This window comes from Cornus florida, unplaced genomic scaffold (assembly GCF_030987335.1).
Source record: "Cornus florida cultivar Cherokee Brave unplaced genomic scaffold, ASM3098733v1 CherokeeBrave_3.0.0_Hap2_Chr06, whole genome shotgun sequence".
NCBI lineage: Eukaryota > Viridiplantae > Streptophyta > Magnoliopsida > Cornales > Cornaceae > Cornus > Cornus florida.
In genome coordinates this window covers 81,369,210-81,391,755 of record NW_026775576.1, presented here as the reverse complement: position 1 = coordinate 81,391,755, position 22,546 = coordinate 81,369,210, and the positions used below count along the sequence as shown (strand labels likewise).

The window sequence follows — 22,546 nt, the reverse complement described above, 5'->3', positions numbered from 1 at the left end:
TTGGGGTATAAATTCATTTAACCATAACTTATAAGGAAATAATTATTCCTTCAGTTGTTGAACCGTATAACAACGAAGAATAGTTAAATGATCAACAACTACATAAAGAGATTGTTACCAATGAATATATTGTAGATGAATCATAAGGAATAACATTAAGACGATCTCAAAGAGAAAGGAGATCTGCTATTCCGGATGACTATGTGATATATCTGCAAGAATCTGATTTTGATATATATTGAATACAGATTCGGTTACATATTCACAAGCCATTAACAGTAATGATTTTACTAAATAGGTTAGTGCCATAAATGAAGAGATTATAAAGAAACCTTCTCTCCAGTATCTAAGAATGAATCTTTTAAAATATCATGGCATTAATAGCTTATTATGATTTAGAGTTGCATCAAATGGATGTGAATACAACTTTTATGAATGGGAATTTATAAAAGAAAGTTTATATGGAACAACCTGAAGGCTTCACATTAGAGGGTAAATAATTCGTTGCCTGTAAACTTAATATGTTAATATATGGATTTAAACAAGCTTCCTAACAATAGTATATTAAGTTTTATGATACCGTTATTTCTTTTGGTTTTAAGAAAAATACTGTTGATCAGTGTATATACTAGAAAGTTAGTGGGAGTAAGTTTATATTTATATATTGATAATATTTTATTCACTAGTAGTGATCTTAGTTTATTATATGAAACTAAAAGTTATCTCTAAGAACTTTGAAATGAAAGATATGAATGAGGCATCCTACGTGATAGGAATAGAAATATTTCATGATAGATCACGTGGATTTTTAGGATTGTCTCAGAAAGCATATATTGAAAGAGTTCTAGAAAGATTTGGTATGGAACATTGTTCAACCAATATTGTTTCATATATAAAAGGGGATAAATTCAGCCTAATGCAATCCCAAAGAATGAGTTAGCTAGAATGTAAAGAAATGAAAAATATTTCGTATGCATATATTGTGGAATTTGATGTATATACAAGTTAGTATGGGATAAAAGATTATATGCTCACACTCAGGAAGACATTTTTTAATTAGTTATTTGTTTCATTTGGCTGGAGGAACAATATTATGAAAAGTGTAAAGTAATTTATTATTTCTTTGCCTATTATGAATTTTTTTAATTTGTAGCATGCTTTGGGGTTACAATTTATTGTTGCATAATTTATTTCAGGATATGAAGTCATGGGTACCATTTTCAGATTGCTAAAAATTTGTCCTACAATTATTGATCTTCTTGTATGAAAAATAATAGATATTCTAAAGTTGAAATATTTTATCATTAAAGAAGATATTTAGAAATAATGAATGTCTATTGAACATATAAGTACACAACTTATGAGTACAATTCATTAACGAATGAACTACCACTCAAGACATTTATGGAACATGTTGAAAGAATGGGCCTTAAATATAGTCAGCAATGATTATTTTTAATTGTGGATTGCTTAACAGTGCTTATATATATTTGACATTTTGCGCTGATTAAATGTGTTTCTAATATTTCCTATTAATTAATATACATGTACGTATTGTTTTAATAAATGTTAATAGGAATAGTCTTGGAAAAGATATTATTGTTAGATCATTATTGATACTTCTCATTTATAGACTATGTTGAATAGGTTACTAGTGTTGTGGTACATGGAAGGGACTGTGTCATTTAGGGATATATAACCACCATGACTCTCATTGGTAGTTTATTGTGATACCCCTTAATTTCGGAACACGGGTTGATCAAATCCGCGCACAAAATTAGGGAATGTCAAACCAATTATAATATTTAAACAAGCACGGATTACAAAATGAAATAAAGAATAAAATAAAACGCTGAAGAAATCCAATTAATAGTAAATCCATTAATAACTTCCAAATGGTTACAACTCGGGAATCCCGTAACTCAAGGACTCCTTAACCAAAGTTACTATTTAGAATTTCAACCAAATAAATACTAATATCAACTGAAACAAAACTAATAGCCTACTTTTAAGCAAATAGAAGGAATGGATAAGTCCTCCAGCTGCGGATCCTCAACCTTGAGACTTGACCTTCTAACAACCTGAAAAATAAATCGCGGGTTAAACCCTACGAGCAAGTTCTCTCTACCAAGCCTCTGAAAACCAATAAACAGATCATCTTTACCAAAACCATCCCTAATTAAGCTTTAACTTTAATATACGATGCTACAAATATATATAAATACTTATATATATAGTACAAGAATCCTATCTGTTAATAGGGCATTAAATTGTCAAAACCACTCACCAATAATTGATTATTAGTCATACCTAGACCAAGCCCCCCCTTTTATAATTTTCTCATAAAGTAAACCCCACTCACCTTAACTCCATCCTAAACAGTAATCTAGCCATCTAAACATATAGCAATTTAAATATGCACCTGCAAATCAACCATGCCATTTATAAATATATTTATTTATATACTAGCAATTCAACCATGCTTCCTTCAATATATTTACTTTTACAATTAATTAGCAATTCAACCATGCTTCCCATATATGAAATTTATTCATAACCAATAAGGCAATATATCAAAGCCTTTGGCAACTCATCCATGCCTACAATTCAACCATGTACTAACTTTAAACTTAACTCTAGGTATAATTATACATAGACTTCACATGCATATAACAAGCATGTCCTTAATTTAATAACCGTGTATCTATTACGATTTTAAATCAACCATACCATACACGAATCAAGTCATACCAAACAAGATTTATAATATTTAATAATCTTAAATAATATATATATACACATATATTTTATAATATATATATATGTGTGTAACATACATTCCATACCAATCGTTGACTATTTAAAATCATATCTACATATATATATACATATATACACCTCCTTTCATTGCAAAAATATTTAATTAATTGTATTTATACCACTAAATGCTACTAGGTATCTTAGTAACACTCTGAGGCTCTCAGAACATCAAGAACACACCCTCTAATGATTAATTTTAACCCTAACAAGCTTAAGATAAATACTGGAACTTCACCGGAGTCTCAAGCAACTTTCCAGGACCTCACACGCATCCCCACGCGCCTTCACGCGCCGCCACATACCCCTAGACTACTCCCATGCGTCTCCACGCGCTTCCCCTTACCGGCAGGCGCGTCCACGCGCCTGCACGCGCCCTCACTCGCCTGAGCCACTCTCGGCGCGTGTTGGCAGCTCCTAATTGGTTGCTGTTGGTTGTTTTGGTACGCCGCGCTACACTGGATAATCCCTCCTTTGACCAGACCTAAGGAATGGTCTAGATGCTCAAGTGCACCATCCCTCTATGCACCGCAAAGCATAGGATTATTCTAGTCACTCATCAACTTAACCCATGGCCCAGATCAATGCTACACCAACTTACTCTAAGCCGCACCACACTGGATTGCACACCCTATTTGCTGCGCAAGTTACAGCCACCTCCAGTAATGTCATATGTTAAACAATTTAACATATTTCTATATATAACAGTATATATAAATAATTTCTATAATAACATTAAAAATATAAATTAATTCCAGAAAATTTAAAAAAAAACTTAGAAAATTCCAAAAGCTTTATTTATTATTTTGGGCATAAATGAACATATACAATTAAATTAAAATCCATTTAATTTAATTAATCGTGCTACACAAGGTTAACGCAAAATATAAAAATTTTAGAAAAAATAAAATTTAATTAACCTAACCTCACATACAAGATCTAAATTATCAGAACAATGCATACATATATTCACATGTTTAATTCTATAATTTTGTAAAGAATAAATATGCTCCTCCAATCTGAATAATAATTTAATTTAATAAAATAAAATTATAATTTCGATAATCAAGGTGATAAGTTTATAAGTTCTAAGAGGAGAAGTAGAGAAGAACTCGCCTTTTCTTTTCCAAATCCGGTCTCCTCTTACGTTCTTTGATCCGGCCTCCTCTTCGTTAGCCCTTCTTCTTCTCTCTCTAATTCTCTTATTTCTCTAACGTGGAAAAACTCCTAACCCTAAAGTCTTATGTGTCTATTTATACACATCCAAAAACCTAAATCATTTTCCCATTAGGATTATTATCATATAAAATAAATAATATTTATCTTTTAAATAATATATATACATACATATATTTTAATGTAAATATATATATATATATTACCTTCCATATATAACCATTAGTTAAATAAATTATATATACCTATATATATCAATATATAATTATATTGACATATATATCCCTCCACATGATTTAATAATGAATTAATATACACATGTAATTATATAGGTATAATTATGCAAAGATAATTATTAAATATCCTCACAACCACGGGCCTTTACCAATTAACACAACAAGGCTTCCTTCAAGCCCAATACCACATCCGTTGGTCCAACTTCCTTTAATCCCAATCCAAATAACTTAAATACCTAAAATAATGAAATTAAATCTAATAGCTACCAATAATTAACAATAAAGTTACACCAACATAAAATCACGCAAATCAAATAAACAATTTACTAACTAGCATTCCACAAATCAAACACCATATAAATTTAACAAATAAAAGTAAAAAATATAATTTAATTAAAACAATACAATTTACCTATGCACTTAATTAAATAAAACAAATCACAACTATCAAGCACCTAATTAACTAAAACAAATCATTTAAAAATAATAATAATAATAATAATAATATAATATAAATTAATTTAATTAATAAATCCTTTTTAAAATATCGAGGTATTACATTTATTTACCATGGTATTTATGATAACTAACTTAATGAGTCAATCTGATTTATGGTGCACACTAATGACTATTTTACTAAACCACTACAAAAGTTATCATATGGGCCAAGTGAGAGACTGTAAAAAAAATTCTTATATTTATGGCCCACATGATTTGGACACGTGATTTACTTCTATTATTTGGTGGTTAAATAAAATAGATGTCAGATTAATATTATATTATTTGGTCAATTTATAAATTACCTTTTTGGTAATTAATGATTAGAGAAGTGTTTTTCTATTTATTCCTTACTTTGATGGAAAGTGAATTAAGGTTACTAAAAAGGAAAATTAGTCCTCTCTCTGCCTTTATAAAGTGCATATTCCCCATCAATTATGTATGCTAATGAAAACAACACATATAATATTTATATGTTCAAAAGGTCAAGAGAGAGAAACCGGTTTCTACGCTTTGACTATTACAGTTTAGCATGTTGTTTGTTCCACAAAAAGGATCTCGATGTTCGCCTTGATCTCTTCGAGTTTTACAATTACAGATCGAGGTATTTTTATCTAACTATTTATTTATGCACTATAGGTATGTGAGAATAATAAAGTTCTAAGATTTGGGATTCATGTTTATTTGTGATTAATGATTTACATGAATAATTATAGTTTACACGGTGAGCCCACCATCATCCTCTGTGGCGTTGCGGGCCACAAATTCATCACCACCAACGAGGAAAAGCTTTTCCAGGTGTGGCGCCTACATTCCCTCCAAAAGCTCTTCCACCTCTTATTCCTCACCAATGCATCGGCCTCCATCCTACGGGAAACCTTGGTCAATGTCACCCGTGCCCCTGGTTTGATCAAGACCGAGGCACTTATCGGGTACTTGGGGAAAATGGACACCATGATTCAACAATAATTCAACTTGCATTGGGAGGGAAAACAAAAAGTGCAAGCCTAGCCGGTTCTTCTTAGGGCTCGAAGAGAATGATCCTCGTATCGAAAAGTTTGCTAGGCTATCAAATGGAATGATGGTCGGGCTCCATTCTTTCCCCATAAATAGTCCTGGAACTGTGTTTTACGGCTCCAAGAAAGCCACGGACACGATGAGGAAGGAGGTTCAGCAACTGATTAAGGAGAAGAAAGATGCCATGTCCATTGGAATACAATCTTACGACATTATGTCACATATGATCCTCAGCAGCAACCCTGTTGCCGGCCGGTTCAAGTTGGAGAAAGAAATCGCAAGCTTTTTATCCGCTTTAGTCGTGTCCGGATTCACCACACCCGCCACTACTCTAGCCATTATCATGAAATACCTTGCAGAAAGACCCGACATATATGATAAAATTCATGCAGGTATGTCATTGACAAAAATTTTAAGTTTTTAAAGTAGGGATTATTATTACAAATAGATGGACTTATGGATCTATATTTATTATTTGGTGGAGTGAAAAGTTATGCTCTTTTGAAAAAAATAAAGTTGACTAAAATGCTAATATGTGGAGATTGAAAAATATTATTCATTGTCCAAACTACCCTTACTACTTTCAATACCACTTTTTGTGCATGAAAGTACCATTTTTTGTGTAGACCATGTCTGTGTATACAGAAAGAGGTATATACAAAAAAAAAAAAAAAAAAAAAAAAAAACAAAAATAGTATTTATATGCATAAAAGTAGTACCTTAACTTGTGAGCAAAAGTAGTACTTGCATGCACAAGAGTGGTACGTACATGAAATTAATAGTAAGGGTAGTTTGGGCAACTGAACTATGTTTTTCTATGTCCACGTCAGCATTTTGGTTAACTTGATTTTTCTGAAACATCATGACTTTGACTCCATTAAAGAGTAAATATGAGTCTATAATATCATGTATTCGTAATAATCCCTTTAAGCAACCCATAATATATAAATGAAATGATCTTGATTTCAAACCCGAACGATGCAACAAATCACATTTTGTTGCATTGTTATATTACTATTAAATTAAAATTTTAACATATTTACATATTTCTTGTATTAGGCACATAATAGACATATGACAAAAATAACAGCAGAGAATCTTGGTTCTTTTCTTTATCCTTTACAAATTGACATTGACATTGATATTGATATTGATATTGATATTCAATATCAGAACAAATGGAGATTAGCAGCTCCAAGAAATTAGGAGAGTTGCTTAATTGGGAGGACATACAGAAGATGAAGTACACGTGGCACGCAGCACTGAAAGTGATGAGAACCAGACCAACTTTTCAAGGAGGATTCAGGGAGGCCTTATGAAGGTTACACCATTCCAAAGGGTTGGAAAGCAAAGTAAAACTAAACTTCCGTTATTAAAATTCTTCATGTGATTTATTATTTACCCCATCTGGACTCTTGATCAGTTCATGTCTCTTTCGGTAACAATCATCTTAAGAATTTTTTATTTATTTTTCAACATAAACCTAATCTCGTATATAGTAATGGCTATTCCTGTTGGGATTTATATGCCCTGGCATAACAAATTCCTATCTGGATTATAGTGACATATGTTCCTGACATATCTGAAATATTTATGATTTATATAATTGGTGAATTCAATGTATTATGTTTCGATTCACTATGAAATTGATAGTGTCCATGTAATTACAAGAAATATTTATATATATGTATGTGATGGCAATCAATGCATGATATATAAATAGTAATTATAAATTGTTCATAGTCGGTAATTATGGATGGACTCATAATTAATTAAGACTTGAACTGGATCCGCGTTAGGTTGAGATATATTGCGAGAGCCGTCGTATGCAATTGCTCCCTATCACCGTCATGGCATTTGACTCTTAAGCATGAGAAAAGTATAGACTCTTTTATTAATTAATAATTACTTTGATTTGTTCGGCGGATTCTTCGGGATCCTTAGACCGACACTTTGGGTAGTTATGTAATTAATAGTTAGAGGGTTATATTTTCAATATTTGCATCATTGCTACTTGTATTTATTTTGTATTGATTATGGTTGATCACAAAGTAAATTCGAAGGCCTTCGTGTGTTTTTAGACAAAATGATTTATTATATATTTATTTATTTAAATTATTATTTTTTGTCAAACAAATGTTTTTTTGTGATCGAGCCAGAAATAATCAAAGGTACCAAAATAAATATATTAATTAAGTAGTCGGATTGATGGCTATATTTATCCGATAACTAATTATGCATAGAGGGGTCAAAGTGCAATATTGACTTAGAGGTTATTTATTATTTAATTGGAGTTCAATTAATTTCTTTTAGTGGAGTAGAAATTAATTTATGAATTAATTGAATTGGGTCCATGGACCGGGCCAATTATTAATTCATTGTAGCCAATAAAATAATAGGCCCAATGGATTCTCACTCATAGCCCAACTTGATATTGGAATCATATTAGATTTGAGACATATGAATTAGAGATGGAGAAGGATTTGTTGTTTCCTTTTCTTTATTTTTATGTTGCCTATAAATATACATGGTCTATGTATATTTTGGGGGGTGATTTTTATGAGAAGGAAAAAGGAATAAATTTTCTCTCTCTAGAAAATTAGGGTTTATGTTCTCATCTAATGGAGGCTCCCACAAGCCTAGTTTTCCAAGGTCATTCATGGAGGCTTATGAGTGATTCCTAAAGGCAAAACAATTACCAAGAAGATGGAGATCCAAGAAGAAGGCATCTTGCTAAGGGATCTACAATAAGTGAGAACATTCACTTTAGAGGAAAATTTTAAAGGTTTACTCAGACCTTTGATGTAAGTATTCAATCTGTTAATTGAATGATACATCATATTTTTATTTTTGCATAAAACTTGTCTCTATGTGATGAATCAAGATCTATGAATCAAAATCCCTCGAAAAGTTTTTAAAACTTGCACGTTTCCCAACAGTGGTATCAGAGCATGGTTTGATTCATTATTAGAGATCATGATTTTATGAAAATCATCATTCATGGATCCAAAATTATATTCATATATATTTTTATTGATGTATGTTGATGTATGATTTAATATGTTGATATATATTGATACATAATGATGTATGAATGATTGTGAATGAATGATGATGTATGGTTGGGCCATGGATGAAGCTTATAGGTTAAATTAATGTAATTTTATCTTTGGATGAATGTAATTAAGGCTTTGATTTAGCCGTTTGAAAGTTCAATGATGTAATTTAATTTTTTCTATTGTATTTCAAATTGTAAATATTTTTAAAGCCATGTAATCTTCGTCAAAGGATGCTATGAAGCTTCAAGAAGGTCCAAGAGGGTTAAATTAGGCTTCAGAAATTTTCTGGGAGTTTTTAGCAATTTTCCGGAATTTTTTTGGAATTTTTTAAGGCCTAATTTAATTTCTGGAAATTTTTATTAATTTTTCTGGATTTTTCGGCGTTTTTCCGGTGGCCGGAGCATCACCGGCGGCGAGAAGAGACGTCGGAGGAGGCTAGAATCAAGTGTAGTGCATCTGGGGTGAGCCTGGCGCGTGAGGAACACGCGCCAGGAGGTGACATCTGCTGGCGCGTGCATTGCACGCGCCAGCCAAATGTGTATGGCCTCCACGCGCGTGCAGGCGCGTGGAGGCGCGTCCCACGCGCCCCATGCGCGTGCCAGCGCGTGGGGGCGCGTCCCACGCGCCCCAGGCGCGTGCCAGCGCGTGGGGGCACGTGGCTTCACCTGCAGCATGCCCCAGGCGCGTGTGAGCGCGTGTGGGGCCCTCCAGTCGCGTTCCAAGCCGTGTTTTGCTTCTCCTGGTGCGTACCAACCTTATGTGGGTGTTTGCAAGCTGATGGAAGATCTTCGCGCAGTGATTAGAGCAATTAAATGTTAAAAGCTGATTCCATTGGCCATTTTATTTGCTTTATCTGTCATTTATTGTTGTATGAGATGCATGAAATAATTAATTGCTAATTATTATTGTTCATGCATTGGATCCATGATATTTATTTAAATGGCTTGATTTATATTAGTTAAATTATGAAAATTAATTGGATTTGATTACTAATTAATTAGAGGGCACTTATTGGGAAACGAAAAATTATTTTTATAAATTATTTTTGAAGTGTGCCTCAAGTTAAATATTAGTGAGTCGTTTAAAGTCCAAATATTTTCTAAATTTAATTGGATTAAAATCAAGACGTTTTGCATGCATTATATCATGTAAATGAATAAAATGAAAACCCTGATTATGAATGATTAAAAATTGAGTGGGAGCGGGGATTTTTATACATTGCCCCATGGCCTTCGTTATTAAAACCATTGTAATTAGATCTTCAAAAATAAGGCCCCACGCATGATTTGAAGAGTCTTAATATTACAAGAATGGTTGTCTCATGAAAATAAAAATATTAAATGTTCATTGTAATTAGATCTTTAAAAATAAGGCCCTACGCATGATTTAAAGAGTCTAGATTATAATGACAACATATTTAATGTTTTATTTTTCATTAGAGCATTAATAATGTTATACACTCAATCTAAAATCAATCGTGTTAGCTCCCCAACGGAGTGGTCTACACTAGGTGATTTTAGAAAGGCTAAACATAATCGGGAGTCATTTCATATAGATAGACAAGGCATTGTCTTAAGAGATATGGAGATGATGGGATTTGCCCGCCAATAGCAATAATGAACTTCGCCAACCGAATAAGTTATTGGTGTATTGGTTATCCGATTTTTCATGCTGTGGTTAAGGGACCCACATACTATTTTAATGGAAGTGCTCACCTTATAGTAAATGAATCTCAACAATAGTAATAATGAACTCCTCCAACAGGATAAGTTGTTGACATATTGATTGGTTGATTTATTATGCTACAGAGTTGAGGGACCCGCATTAATTAAAAGGGATTGTTCACCAATAATGATAATGATCTCTTGTTCGATTGAGATTTATTATATTATGTGGTTAACAAACTCATTTTAATTTTAAATATGCATGACAGAATTAATAATTCACCTTGCATATTGTATGAATGCATTTATATTCAGATTAATTATGTCTAATCCAGTTTATCTACTTGCTTACATATTCTATGATATTGGACCTTATTTATAATGACTGGAAAATGAACTTAGATATTTTATTCACAACGTAAGGGTACAAAATGTGTTTATTACTCCTATACCTATCTCTTTTACTTTGAGATACCAAATTTGACATTAATGCTTTTAATAAATTAGATAAGGCAAATGATATGACTTGGTGCAATATTCTAGAGTTTAGCTCGAATATACTCCAAAGCTAACATTTGTATTATTTTATTTTCTTCAAGCATCATATTAAATGTCAATGAGATATTTTGGTGAGATTAGATAGAGCATATGCCTAAGTACTGTGTCAAATTTAAATACCATCAAGATAGCCTCATGAACTCCAGTTTGAAATCAAATTTTGGAAAATGATTGTTTGTTATTTAAAAATTAGCTGGAGATCAATAAGGCTGACTTGGGTGGTAAGTTTCAAGTTGACATGATTATTGCCTTGTTACCAAACTCATTCGACTCTGTTAGAGTGAACTAAATAAGGAATCAGTTTGAGTTCACACTCGCTGATATTCTTATAGAATTGGTAACAGATGAAGGGATAATCAAGAGTATGGGCGTTCCTATCAATCTAACCTAGTCTATACCATCTTCTTCTAGGCCCAAGTGGACGGGCAAAGCAAAGAAGAAGGATGATAATAGGACTAGACTAGCACAAAACATGGGTATTCAAAAAGGTTAAAGGGAATAAGGCAGTGTATGTTGAGGGCGAAGAAAACTGTTTCTTTTGTCGCTAACTAAAACACTAAAGGACGAACGGTTTAAGCAATGACGTGGCATAGGAAAATATATATTTAATCATTGAGCCATGTTATGTGGTTGTATCTATTGATTCCTGATGGATAGATTCTGGAGTCACTAAACATGTTTGCAATTTATTGTAAGGATTTCAGGATTCCAGAAGCCTCGATGATATGGAATATATTTGTACTTAACCTGATGTCAAGGTTGTAGCTAAGTCAGTCGGAGTATTACATCTGAAAATAGAGAGTATGAGGATATTAGTATTAGAGAACTATTTTTATGCACAGAAGTTAGACGCTATCTTATTCTTGTTTCACTTGTGGTTTATAAAAACTGTGTTGTTATTTTGTAAAACTGGTTTTATAAAATTGAATAGATATGCGATTACTTCTGGTGTATTGAAAGATGGTTAATATACTATAATCACAAACTCTTAAGATTTGCAGGATGTAGAAACTAATGTTGCATCTTCTAGATTGAATGTTAAGAGAAAATTTGTTATTCCTGACTCATTGTATTTTTAATGTCTATTTTTGGGTTGTTATCAATCAAAATAAGATTCAAAGATTGGTCAAAGAAGGTTTATTACCTAGTAAGGCAGGGGAGCCTAAACCAAACTTGTGAACCCTGTTTTGAAGGATAGATAACTCTTAGGGCTTAATCAGCCAGATGAAATAGACATAAAGGACAATTGGAGTCGGTACACACTGACACGTGTGCTCTTATGAACATCCAAGCAAGATTACTCACGTTTTGGATAAGTTTATCTGATGCAACACAAGTCTTAAACTCTTGGTATTTTCTGAGAAGGTTAAGACTGATGTGGAACACAAATTAGGTAAACTTGTCAAGACACTTCGATCTGATCGAGGATATGAGTATTTCTTGGGATAGTGCAAAGACTATATGGTCAATGAGGGTATTATGTACCAGTTTTTCGCAATTGACGCTAAATGTATTTAGGTGTCAAATAGGAATAACAGAATTTCACTTAACATGGGTAGATCTATGATCAGCTATGCTACATTATCTCTTTCATTTAAGAGTTTAGCGTTAATGACATCGATGCACATTATGAACTGCATTCCATCTTAGTCTGTCTCAAGGGTACCGTTGAGCTATGTTTTTTTTACTAAATATTAGTTTGAATCATATGCACATATGGGGTAGTCTTGCACATGTGCGCTTGATATGAACAAGTAAGTTGGAAGCAGATCATAGGCATGCTAGATTTGATAGCTACTCTAAATGTCACTAGGATAGATTATTTTATGATCTCAAAGATAAAAGTTAATTGTTTTCACTCACTGTTTATCTATAGGAGAATCATATTATGAATCACATACCTAGTAGCATACTGTTAGAGAATTTGGTATGAGTACCAGATGTACCACATGTGAACACACTTATTATAGAGATTGAGAATAATATATGAATTCCCTATTGATGCGTTAGCATCATCTACTACACGGATTCTTGCATCGGTACATTGATGTAGTGGGAGGATTATCATCCAATTCGACAGAATCATGTTTTTAGGTGAGACCATTATGGACATCCCTGTTAAACATGAGTTGGACCCAGTAAGCTACACGGAAGCGTGAACCGATGTGGATACAGATCGTTTTGGTGAGTTACTATGAAATCAGAGTTGGAATCTATGTATTCTAATAAATTCTGGGATCTTGTAGAACTTTCTAGTAGGGTGATTCCTATGGAAGGCAAGTTAATCTACAAAAAGATACCAGAAGATTTCTTAGTGAATAAATCATGAGTGTACAAGGGAATGTCATTATTTTTCTTAATTCTATATATTGATGACATCCTACTCATTTATAATGACGTGGAAGTTTTGTCATCAATTAAAAGGTAGTTGTTCAATTACTTTTAAATGAAGGAATTTCAAGATGTAAGCTATATTCCTAGGATCAAGCTTTTGCAAGATCAGGTTAAAAGGAAAATAGGCTTATCTTAATAATCCTACATTGATAAAGTTTTGACCAGGTTTGGTATGCATAACTCAAAGAATGAGTTCTTGCTTTATTGATATGGATCGCTCTCTCTAGTAACTAGTTTTTCAAGACTAGCAGAGGAGATTGAGCAAATGAGACTGGAACAATATGATTCGGCATATGAGAGTCTCATATATGCCATGGTCTATACCAAACAGGACATCCGCTACATAGTAGGGATAGTCAGTAGAGATCAGTCCAATACTGGACTTGACAACTGGTCTATTGTGAAAAATATCATTAAGTACCTAAGGAGAACCAATGATATCATATTCATTTATGGATGTGATGATATGGTCCTAGTCAGGTATGCTAGTTCTGATTTTCAATCAGAAGTAGATACTATGAGGTTCATGACTCAGTGTAAGTTCACTTAATGGAAGGGAAATCAGTTGGTAGATTGTCAAGCAGATTTCAACTGTTGACTCAAACCTGCAGGTGGTGTATATTGCAGCCTTAAAAGTGGCAATATAAGCCTATTGGTTTGATCTCACTGATTTAGAGGTTGTGGAGCATACTAGCTTGCCTATCGAGCTATATTGCGACAATAGTGCAGAAGTAGTCCAAACCAATTACCCAAGGTTCCATAGATGAACAAAATACACTGATAGGAAGTATCATGTTCTACATGATATTGTCCGGCAAGAAAATGTACTTGTAGTTAGAACATTGCATTGGAACACAACTTTGTTGATCCATTATCAAAGGTGTCATTGATCAATAATTTTGATCATCATCTGGATAACATTGGAGTTAGGTGCAATTTGAATTGGCTATGAGGGCAAGTGGGAACTGTTGGGATTTATATGCCCTGGCATAACAAATTCCTATCTGGATTATAGTGACATATGTTCCTGACATATCTGAAATATTTATGATTTATATAATTGGTGAATTCAATGTATTATGTTTCGATTCACTATGAAATTGATAGTGTCCATGTAATTACAAGAAATATTTATATATATGTATGTGATGGCAATCAATGCATGATATATAAATAGTAATTATAAATTGTTCATAGTCGGTAATTATGGATGGACTCATAATTAATTAAGACTTGAACTGGATCCGCGTTAGGTTGAGATATATTGCGAGAGCCGTCGTATGCAATTGCTCCCTATCACCGTCATGGCATTTGACTCTTAAGCATGAGAAAAGTATAGACTCTTTTATTAATTAATAATTACTTTGATTTGTTCGGCGGATTCTTCGGGATCCTTAGACCGACACTTTGGGTAGTTATGTAATTAATAGTTAGAGGGTTATATTTTCAATATTTGCATCATTGCTACTTGTATTTATTTTGTATTGATTATGGTTGATCACAAAGTAAATTCGAAGGCCTTCGTGTGTTTTTAGACAAAATGATTTATTATATATTTATTTATTTAAATTATTATTTTTTGTCAAACAAATGTTTTTTTGTGATCGAGCCAGAAATAATCAAAGGTACCAAAATAAATATATTAATTAAGTAGTCGGATTGATGGCTATATTTATCCGATAACTAATTATGCATAGAGGGGTCAAAGTGCAATATTGACTTAGAGGTTATTTATTATTTAATTGGAGTTCAATTAATTTCTTTTAGTGGAGTAGAAATTAATTTATGAATTAATTGAATTGGGTCCATGGACCGGGCCAATTATTAATTCATTGTAGCCAATAAAATAATAGGCCCAATGGATTCTCACTCATAGCCCAACTTGATATTGGAATCATATTAGATTTGAGACATATGAATTAGAGATGGAGAAGGATTTGTTGTTTCCTTTTCTTTATTTTTATGTTGCCTATAAATATACATGGTCTATGTATATTTTGGGGGGTGATTTTTATGAGAAGGAAAAAGGAATAAATTTTCTCTCTCTAGAAAATTAGGGTTTATGTTCTCATCTAATGGAGGCTCCCACAAGCCTAGTTTTCCAAGGTCATTCATGGAGGCTTATGAGTGATTCCTAAAGGCAAAACAATTACCAAGAAGATGGAGATCCAAGAAGAAGGCATCTTGCTAAGGGATCTACAATAAGTGAGAACATTCACTTTAGAGGAAAGTTTTAAAGGTTTACTCAGACCTTTGATGTAAGTATTCAATCTGTTAATTGAATGATACATCATATTTTTATTTTTGCATAAAACTTGTCTCTATGTGATGAATCAAGATCTATGAATCAAAATCTCTCGAAAAGTTTTTAAAACTTGCACGTTTCCCAACAATTCCATGTTACCGTCGAATCATAATCACCATCAGTTCGTCACATCATGTGATTGAAATTACCTGCCCAGGAAAATCTCTTTGGTTCTTTAACATATATAAATTATGAACAGTTGGGGCGTGTTTGCGGTAATAAATTAATCTGTCTCTCTTTAACATGAAGGTGTATTGGACCATGACTACCACAAACAAGAACCCGGAATGCTTTCCAGAACCAGAAAAGTTTTCTCCGACGAGGTTTGAGACTCCTCCACCTTACACCTTCGTCCCGGAAAAGAGTACAGTCGACTAGTGATGCTCATTTTTCTCCACAATCTTGTCAAAAATTTCAAATGGGAGGTGTTGGCTCCTAACGAGAACATTACTGGCACCGTCATCCCTATTCCGGGAAAAGGGTTCCCCATCCTTCTCCAACCTCTCTCAACATAAGCAATGGTGTTTATGCTAGCTAGTACTGTTCGTGAACGCATTATAATATATATGTATCTAGATCAACAATGGTATACATGCAGATTTAATATTGTAACTATTGTTGTTATTATCCAGTACTCATATATAGGTAAGCCTCCGACTAAAAATAATGTGAAAGCTAAGTCTTTGTTTGTTTGAAGTATTTTATGATGACCAACATGCTGAGTGGTCTAGTGGTACCCTATCTTATTTTTTTTTAAAGATGTTAAGGTATTGAACCTTGGTGAAAAATAATAATAATACTAATAATAATAATAATAAGGTCGCTGTTAGAACCGTAATATCCGTGCCTATCTAATTTTAACTATTTTTAAAATAGATTATTCTGATATAAATTATCAATCTAAATGATATAGATTCGTCAAATAATAAAATGACATAATAATAACGGAAGCAAGTAATTTTTTTTTTTTTTCTAGTCCACAAATTAGGAGAATCAATATATAAGTGGTGTAAAGAATGGTTTGTACACTTGACCACACAAAAATTGAAAGACAACAAAGAAAATTTAATATTTTTTGGTAGGTAAGCTCAATTAAATGGACCATAAGAAGTAACCCTGACCCATAATTATATAGTTAAAGTTGTGGAGGTGATGTGTGGTAGATGGAAAAGGTTGCATGTCATTGGAGCGGCGATAATATTAGACCATTTGGACGGTCACATTCTTTTAATTTTTTTGATTGGTGAGAAATAATTTTAAAAAATGGAATGTGACATTATTTTAGAGATGGGTGTTTTTCAATTTTGAGTCCAATCCTAAGAGATATTGATGGGGGTTCAGCAACTGATTAAGGGGAAGAAAGCTGCCATGATTTAATTTAATTAAATCATGTAAATAAATTAAAAAAGGGTGAAATCTTGATTCAATAAGTCTATTTCAATCCACACGTTCATGTGATAAGATAAAATTATGTACCATTAAATTTTCATTTTATTTTATTTGATATGCATCATGGGAAAAAATTAGTTTCATGAGTATCATTTTTTTTTTTCATTTGAACAGTGCTGCCAATTAAATGGGTCGGTTTAAATTTACCATGATTAGTATAATATATATTTACATTTTATTTTATTAAATGGGTCAAGTTTAAATTTACCTATTTAGTATAATATATATTTACATCGACACAATCCGATTATGACCCATGAATACCAATTGCCACCGTACTGATAATGCTCCAAAATAGTCCACTTTTTTCCCATATAAATGAAATGACCAAAGTAACCCTATATCACAAGTAATAAAATAGCATCTTATCTCCCCGTTTTTCTTTGTTGTCTTCTTTCTCTGCCGCGTATCTTCTGGGTTTCATGGTTGTACTCTCCAATTCTTTTTATCCAACCAACCATACCATCTCTTTTTCCTAATTGTTTATCACCTCATTGTAAATGAGATAAGCTTCAAAATTATTTAAAACCCCCCAAATTTAGTAAAGTTTGCTCCATATTTTGCCGCACTGGAACCATTGTTTTTTACTATTGCAAAATTCTCAAATTTGGGTGGATTGAACTTTTATTCGTTAAAATAAAATGAATAGTCTTTCTGCTTGCTCTTTGTCGCATAAATTTGGTTCATTACTTTAGGAAGATTAGTTTTGATAAGATGTTCATGTTGATAGAAAGAAAGAGACCAAACGAATTCCCTTTGTTGATATGCCTATATTCCATTTGTTCTAAAAAAAGATATTTTGTTTGTGCGTCACGGTTTTTCAAATAGAACATCTTTTTTTGAGACAAAGGTAGTACATTTTATAAAAATAAAATGAGTGCAAGTTTGGGTCAGGAAGGATAAATCGTTTGCAATTGTACAAAGTTTTTTTTTTTTTCTAACAAAGATCCGAAAAATGTGGGGAAGAGTATTACACATATATGTATGTACTCAACTAGTGATGCTCGTAGTTCTCGTAAAAAATTTCAAATTGGAGGTGTTAGCTCCTAACGAAAACATGATTGGCACCGTCATCCCTGTGCCGGAAAAAGGGTTCCCCGTCCTCCTCCATCCTCAGTCAACATAAGGAATAATATGGTGTTTATGGTACCTAGTACTTTTCATGAAGCTAATAATATGTATGAAGCTTTAATGTTTTAACCATATATACGGTTGCTATGGTTCAATGATATCTGGGTATGCCTCCTAATAGGAATTTTTTATTTATTTTTTTTAGTTGGTACTTACATACGCATGTCTTTTTTGAAATTTGAACCCCTGACCTTTCTTTGAAAAGTAAAAAGCCGATACCGTTAAGCCACTAGCCCATTAATCCTCCAAATAAAAATAATGTTGGAAGCTAAAGTCTCTATTTGTTTGTTTGTTTGTTTGTTAGAATATTTGATGTGTACCTTTCTTGGTGAACTACATAATTGCTGTTGGAATAAATATTTAATTGGTTTAGCTTTAGGGATGATTACAAATACTTGAAGTTCCGGAAAGCAATTTTTTAGTTTATAGAGTCAAACTTCAAACGCAAACATGGAAAAATATTATTCATTTTTCTAAAATTACACTGACCATATATCTATCTCTCGCTTTCATGCACTTCTTGTGAACTAATTCTAATGAATCTTTTTAAATCCTTGTGGGGTTGGTTTGACACAAAAATCTCCATCAATTTTCACCATTATATTTTTATGAAAACAGTATATTATTTGATAAAGGGGGTCAACTATCACTGCGATCAGTAGCAGAAATCACGGGGTGCATACAATTGCATTTGCTCCATGATCTGAACTTTTGAGAAGATGATACACCTTTCACAGGGATTAGATCAATATCCATGTCTATTTGAAGGGGCTATCGGCACATTAAACTAGTACAACTCCACCTCGGTGTAATATGGATCTTTGAATTTGTAATGCAACTCAGAAGTTTTAACGGTTGTGTGAAGTATATATTTTGTAATTGGCCGCGTGGTCTTTGAGATTTTTCAGATGATTTTTTTCAATTAGGATTTTCTCGCTAAAATTCCGATGTCAAGCTCCAACCCTACTTTTACTTACAAAAATAAAGTAAATTTCATTTGTATCATTTTAGCATCTGAGAAATGTCGTCAAAGTGTGCTCTTGCATTGGACACCCCTTTGCTCCGATTGGTATTTCGTTTTCAATTTAATTAAGTCTTTTTAATGTTGTGTTCGATAGAAAGGAAGAAAGATATTTAAAGAGAAAATAAGAAAAAATAAACAAATTTCTTTATTCGATTGAGATGATACAAATAAATAAATAAAAATGGATAGGATGATCTATCATTTCTTCTTTACAAATTTTCATCCGTCAAAAAATAGAAGAAAGAAAGGAGGGAAGACATTATAGAAGTTTTAAATTAATTGTTATCCTAAATTATACAAATTTTAAATTACAGTATTACCTCTATAAATTACAATATTATAAATATCATTGGTTATAATGATAAAAACAATTAAAAAAAATTTATTTCATTCTCTCTTAACGAATTTAATAAATTATGAGTTATTTTATTCTCTTCTATCTAACTGAAAAAAAAAAAAAAAAGAAAGAAATACACAATCTCTTCTTTATGTCACATCCATCCCATTCTTTCACTTCCATCCAATTTTTTTATTTCTTACCTAACAGCGCATAAATTTTTTTTAAAAAATTTTGAAAGGTTAATTTCATTATATAAATGTATAAATAACGTACATGCCCATAAAATGAGGAAAAAAGTTGGCGCAGGACTAACTAAACAAAATACATTAGAAACCTCACAGAGGAGGAGCCCAAGCCCACAAGGTTGAAGGTCCAGCCATCAACATTTAGAATGGAAAGAATAGTTGTAAGTTGTAACAGTACCTTGTGGGCTTGGGCTCCTCCTTGTAAGTTGAAAAGTTATGGGCTTGGGCTCCTCCTAGTAAGCTACACAATCCGGTAACAGAGCAAGTTGTAGAGATAGTCTCCTCAGAAACCCAGGTTGGTGGACGAATGACAGAGTAAGGTAGTTCCATTTCACTAGCAATACGTCTTGTGATGACCAGTAATTTTTCATATTTTAAAAAAGAAAAAATATATTTTTTTTATTTTAATAAAAATAAAAATATAATATAATATAAAATGTGCATAAAATAAAATAAAAATAGTAATTTTCACTTGAAAAAGAATTTAATGAGAACAATATTGACTATGGGCTACCATTTTGGTCAAAATCAATTTGTGTTTTTGAAAGAAAGGAAATTAAGGGAAAATGTTTGCTTATAAAGTATTGTTGTTTTAAAGACACTGCGCATGACTAAAATTGCAGCATCAAGCCTTTTTAGTGTCGTTGCTAACGGTGACTAGGCTTGGGCCAATTCAGTGCTCCCTTATAGGCTTGGGCCTGTGTGCTTGTTTTGTTTATTGGTTTTGGGCCTTGAGCTCTCAAGTTTGGTTCGGGGTTCTTGCTCTTATAAGGGCTGCTGTATATTGGGCCGGAATTGGCCTTCGAACTTGAGGTTCTCTTGTATTGTTGCTTTATTGGGCTAGCCTAGCTGTGCATTAACTTTTCATTTATATAATCAAGTTACCTTTCAAAAAAAAAAAAATTGTTTGACTGCCCCCATAGACTTTTATATTTAATACATTAATCTGAATTGCCCAAAAATAAAATTAATTATAATTGTAATTGTAGTAAATAAATAATTATTAAAAAATCGTACACCTCCCAGTCAAGGCAATACTTGCAACCTTGGGACATGACAAGGTTTACAACATGCAGGGACGGATCCAAAAAGTTGTGGGAGGAAAAAGTGAATTTTTTATAATTTTAGGGGGTACAAAGTGAAAATTTTATAAGTATATAATTGAAAATAAGAAAAATTAATTGTATATAAAAAATAATAATAATAAATAAATAAATAAAATCAATGAGAGCAATTAACACTGACTATAAGGTAGCTACAATATGTGATATATGTATCAAAATTAAATAAAATCCCCTAAACGAATCATCAAAAGTATTTTCACAACATTTGATAATGGTCAAAAGTATTTCTAACATTTTATATTATTATTTATTAAGGTTTCAATATTCCTCGTCCGTGAAAAGAATCCTGTTAATTTGATTATTAAGGTTTCAATACTCCTCTGTTCTTATATACATTACCATATTTGGACTCGCCCTGTCGTATCATCTTCAACTTTAACTAATTCAATTAACGATTTGATTAGATGCAAATTGTTGAGTTATTATCACCTTCCTATTATTTTAGCTACTTCATCATCAACATTCTTGTTTTAAGTTCACCTTTGTGGACTATTATTTTTTCATTCTATTTTATTACAAGTCATATCCTATAATTTTTAAGTTTTTAAAGTCATTTTCAATATTTCAGTCTATATTAATTTTGGTAACCCTATCCATCTCTAACCTTATATGCAAATTAATCATCCTAAATCTTCTTCTTATTGTATATATTAGGTTGCGTATATAAGGCCTTGTTTGTATATATTCATACCACCTAAATCTACTTTTTCTTATTTTATCACTAAACAAACGTCACACTTAATTTCTCTCCTTCACATTTTGATTTTAAAACGACAATTATAGAAGAGTTGGAAATATCTATGTACGCACCCATAAGCGAGCTTGAATTCTAACATAAGTCTAATTCATTAACGAGCTAGAATTCTAATGATTAAATGTTTGAAACTGAATGCTGAAACACTCTATAATCATGCAAAAAAATAGATAAAATCTTAATCCAACAAGTGAGAAAATACTAGGTAGAGTCGTTAAATATATTTGGTATGTTGTTTGGATGATAATCGAAGTCAAACACGTTGGGACTACCACTCTCCAAAAATGACCTCAATAAGTTGGTAATGTATTTTTGATGATAATTGCTAAAATAATTGAAGTCAAACAGGAGGGGAGCACCACTTTCCAAAAATGAATATAGTTGCATATGTACACAATAAATTATGTATCAATATAAATATATATAAATCAGTATATTCATGAATTTGATGAATATTGTAATTGCAGAGTAAACTAAATTTTCTTTCTTAAACCTTATAAAAAAGTCAAGATATTCCTTTAAATTAAGATATTACCTACGCCAGACCCGCTCCACATACTAAGGAAAATGATGTGTGTTGTACACGGAAGACACACCTACCCACGACTAAATTGCAGCATCAACACTATTAATTAGAGAAAATAGTTATAAACCACGAATATTCTTTTTGAGATATATATATCAAGAATGATATGACAATAATAAAAGTATGTCCTTGGTAGGAATGGAAAAAGAAGTGTGGAGAGAAAATAGAA

The 22,546-nt window shown here is 32.2% G+C and overlaps 1 protein-coding gene across 1 annotated transcript; it reads left to right on the top strand.

The window, feature by feature from the left end:
- The first annotated feature begins 5,808 nt into the window (after positions 1-5,808).
- On the top strand, positions 5,809-16,239 carry LOC132314431 (beta-amyrin 28-monooxygenase-like). Its single transcript, XM_059813298.1, has 4 exons — positions 5,809-6,136; positions 6,918-7,012; positions 15,924-15,939; positions 16,055-16,239. Exons 1-4 carry the CDS (start codon positions 5,809-5,811, stop codon positions 16,237-16,239), a joined length of 624 nt encoding a protein of 207 aa, XP_059669281.1.
- The last annotated feature ends 6,307 nt before the right edge of the window (positions 16,240-22,546 follow it).

What these genes read in the sequence shown, in the direction of transcription:
- LOC132314431 (XM_059813298.1), top strand. Translation starts at nt 5,809, where the DNA reads ATGGTCGGGCTCCATTCTTTCCCCATAAATAGTCCTGGAACTGTGTTT. An exon ending in ATATGATAAAATTCATGCAG is followed by an intron (nt 6,137 to 6,917) that starts GTATGTCATTGA and finishes ATTCAATATCAG; the next exon opens with AACAAATGGAGATTAGCAGC.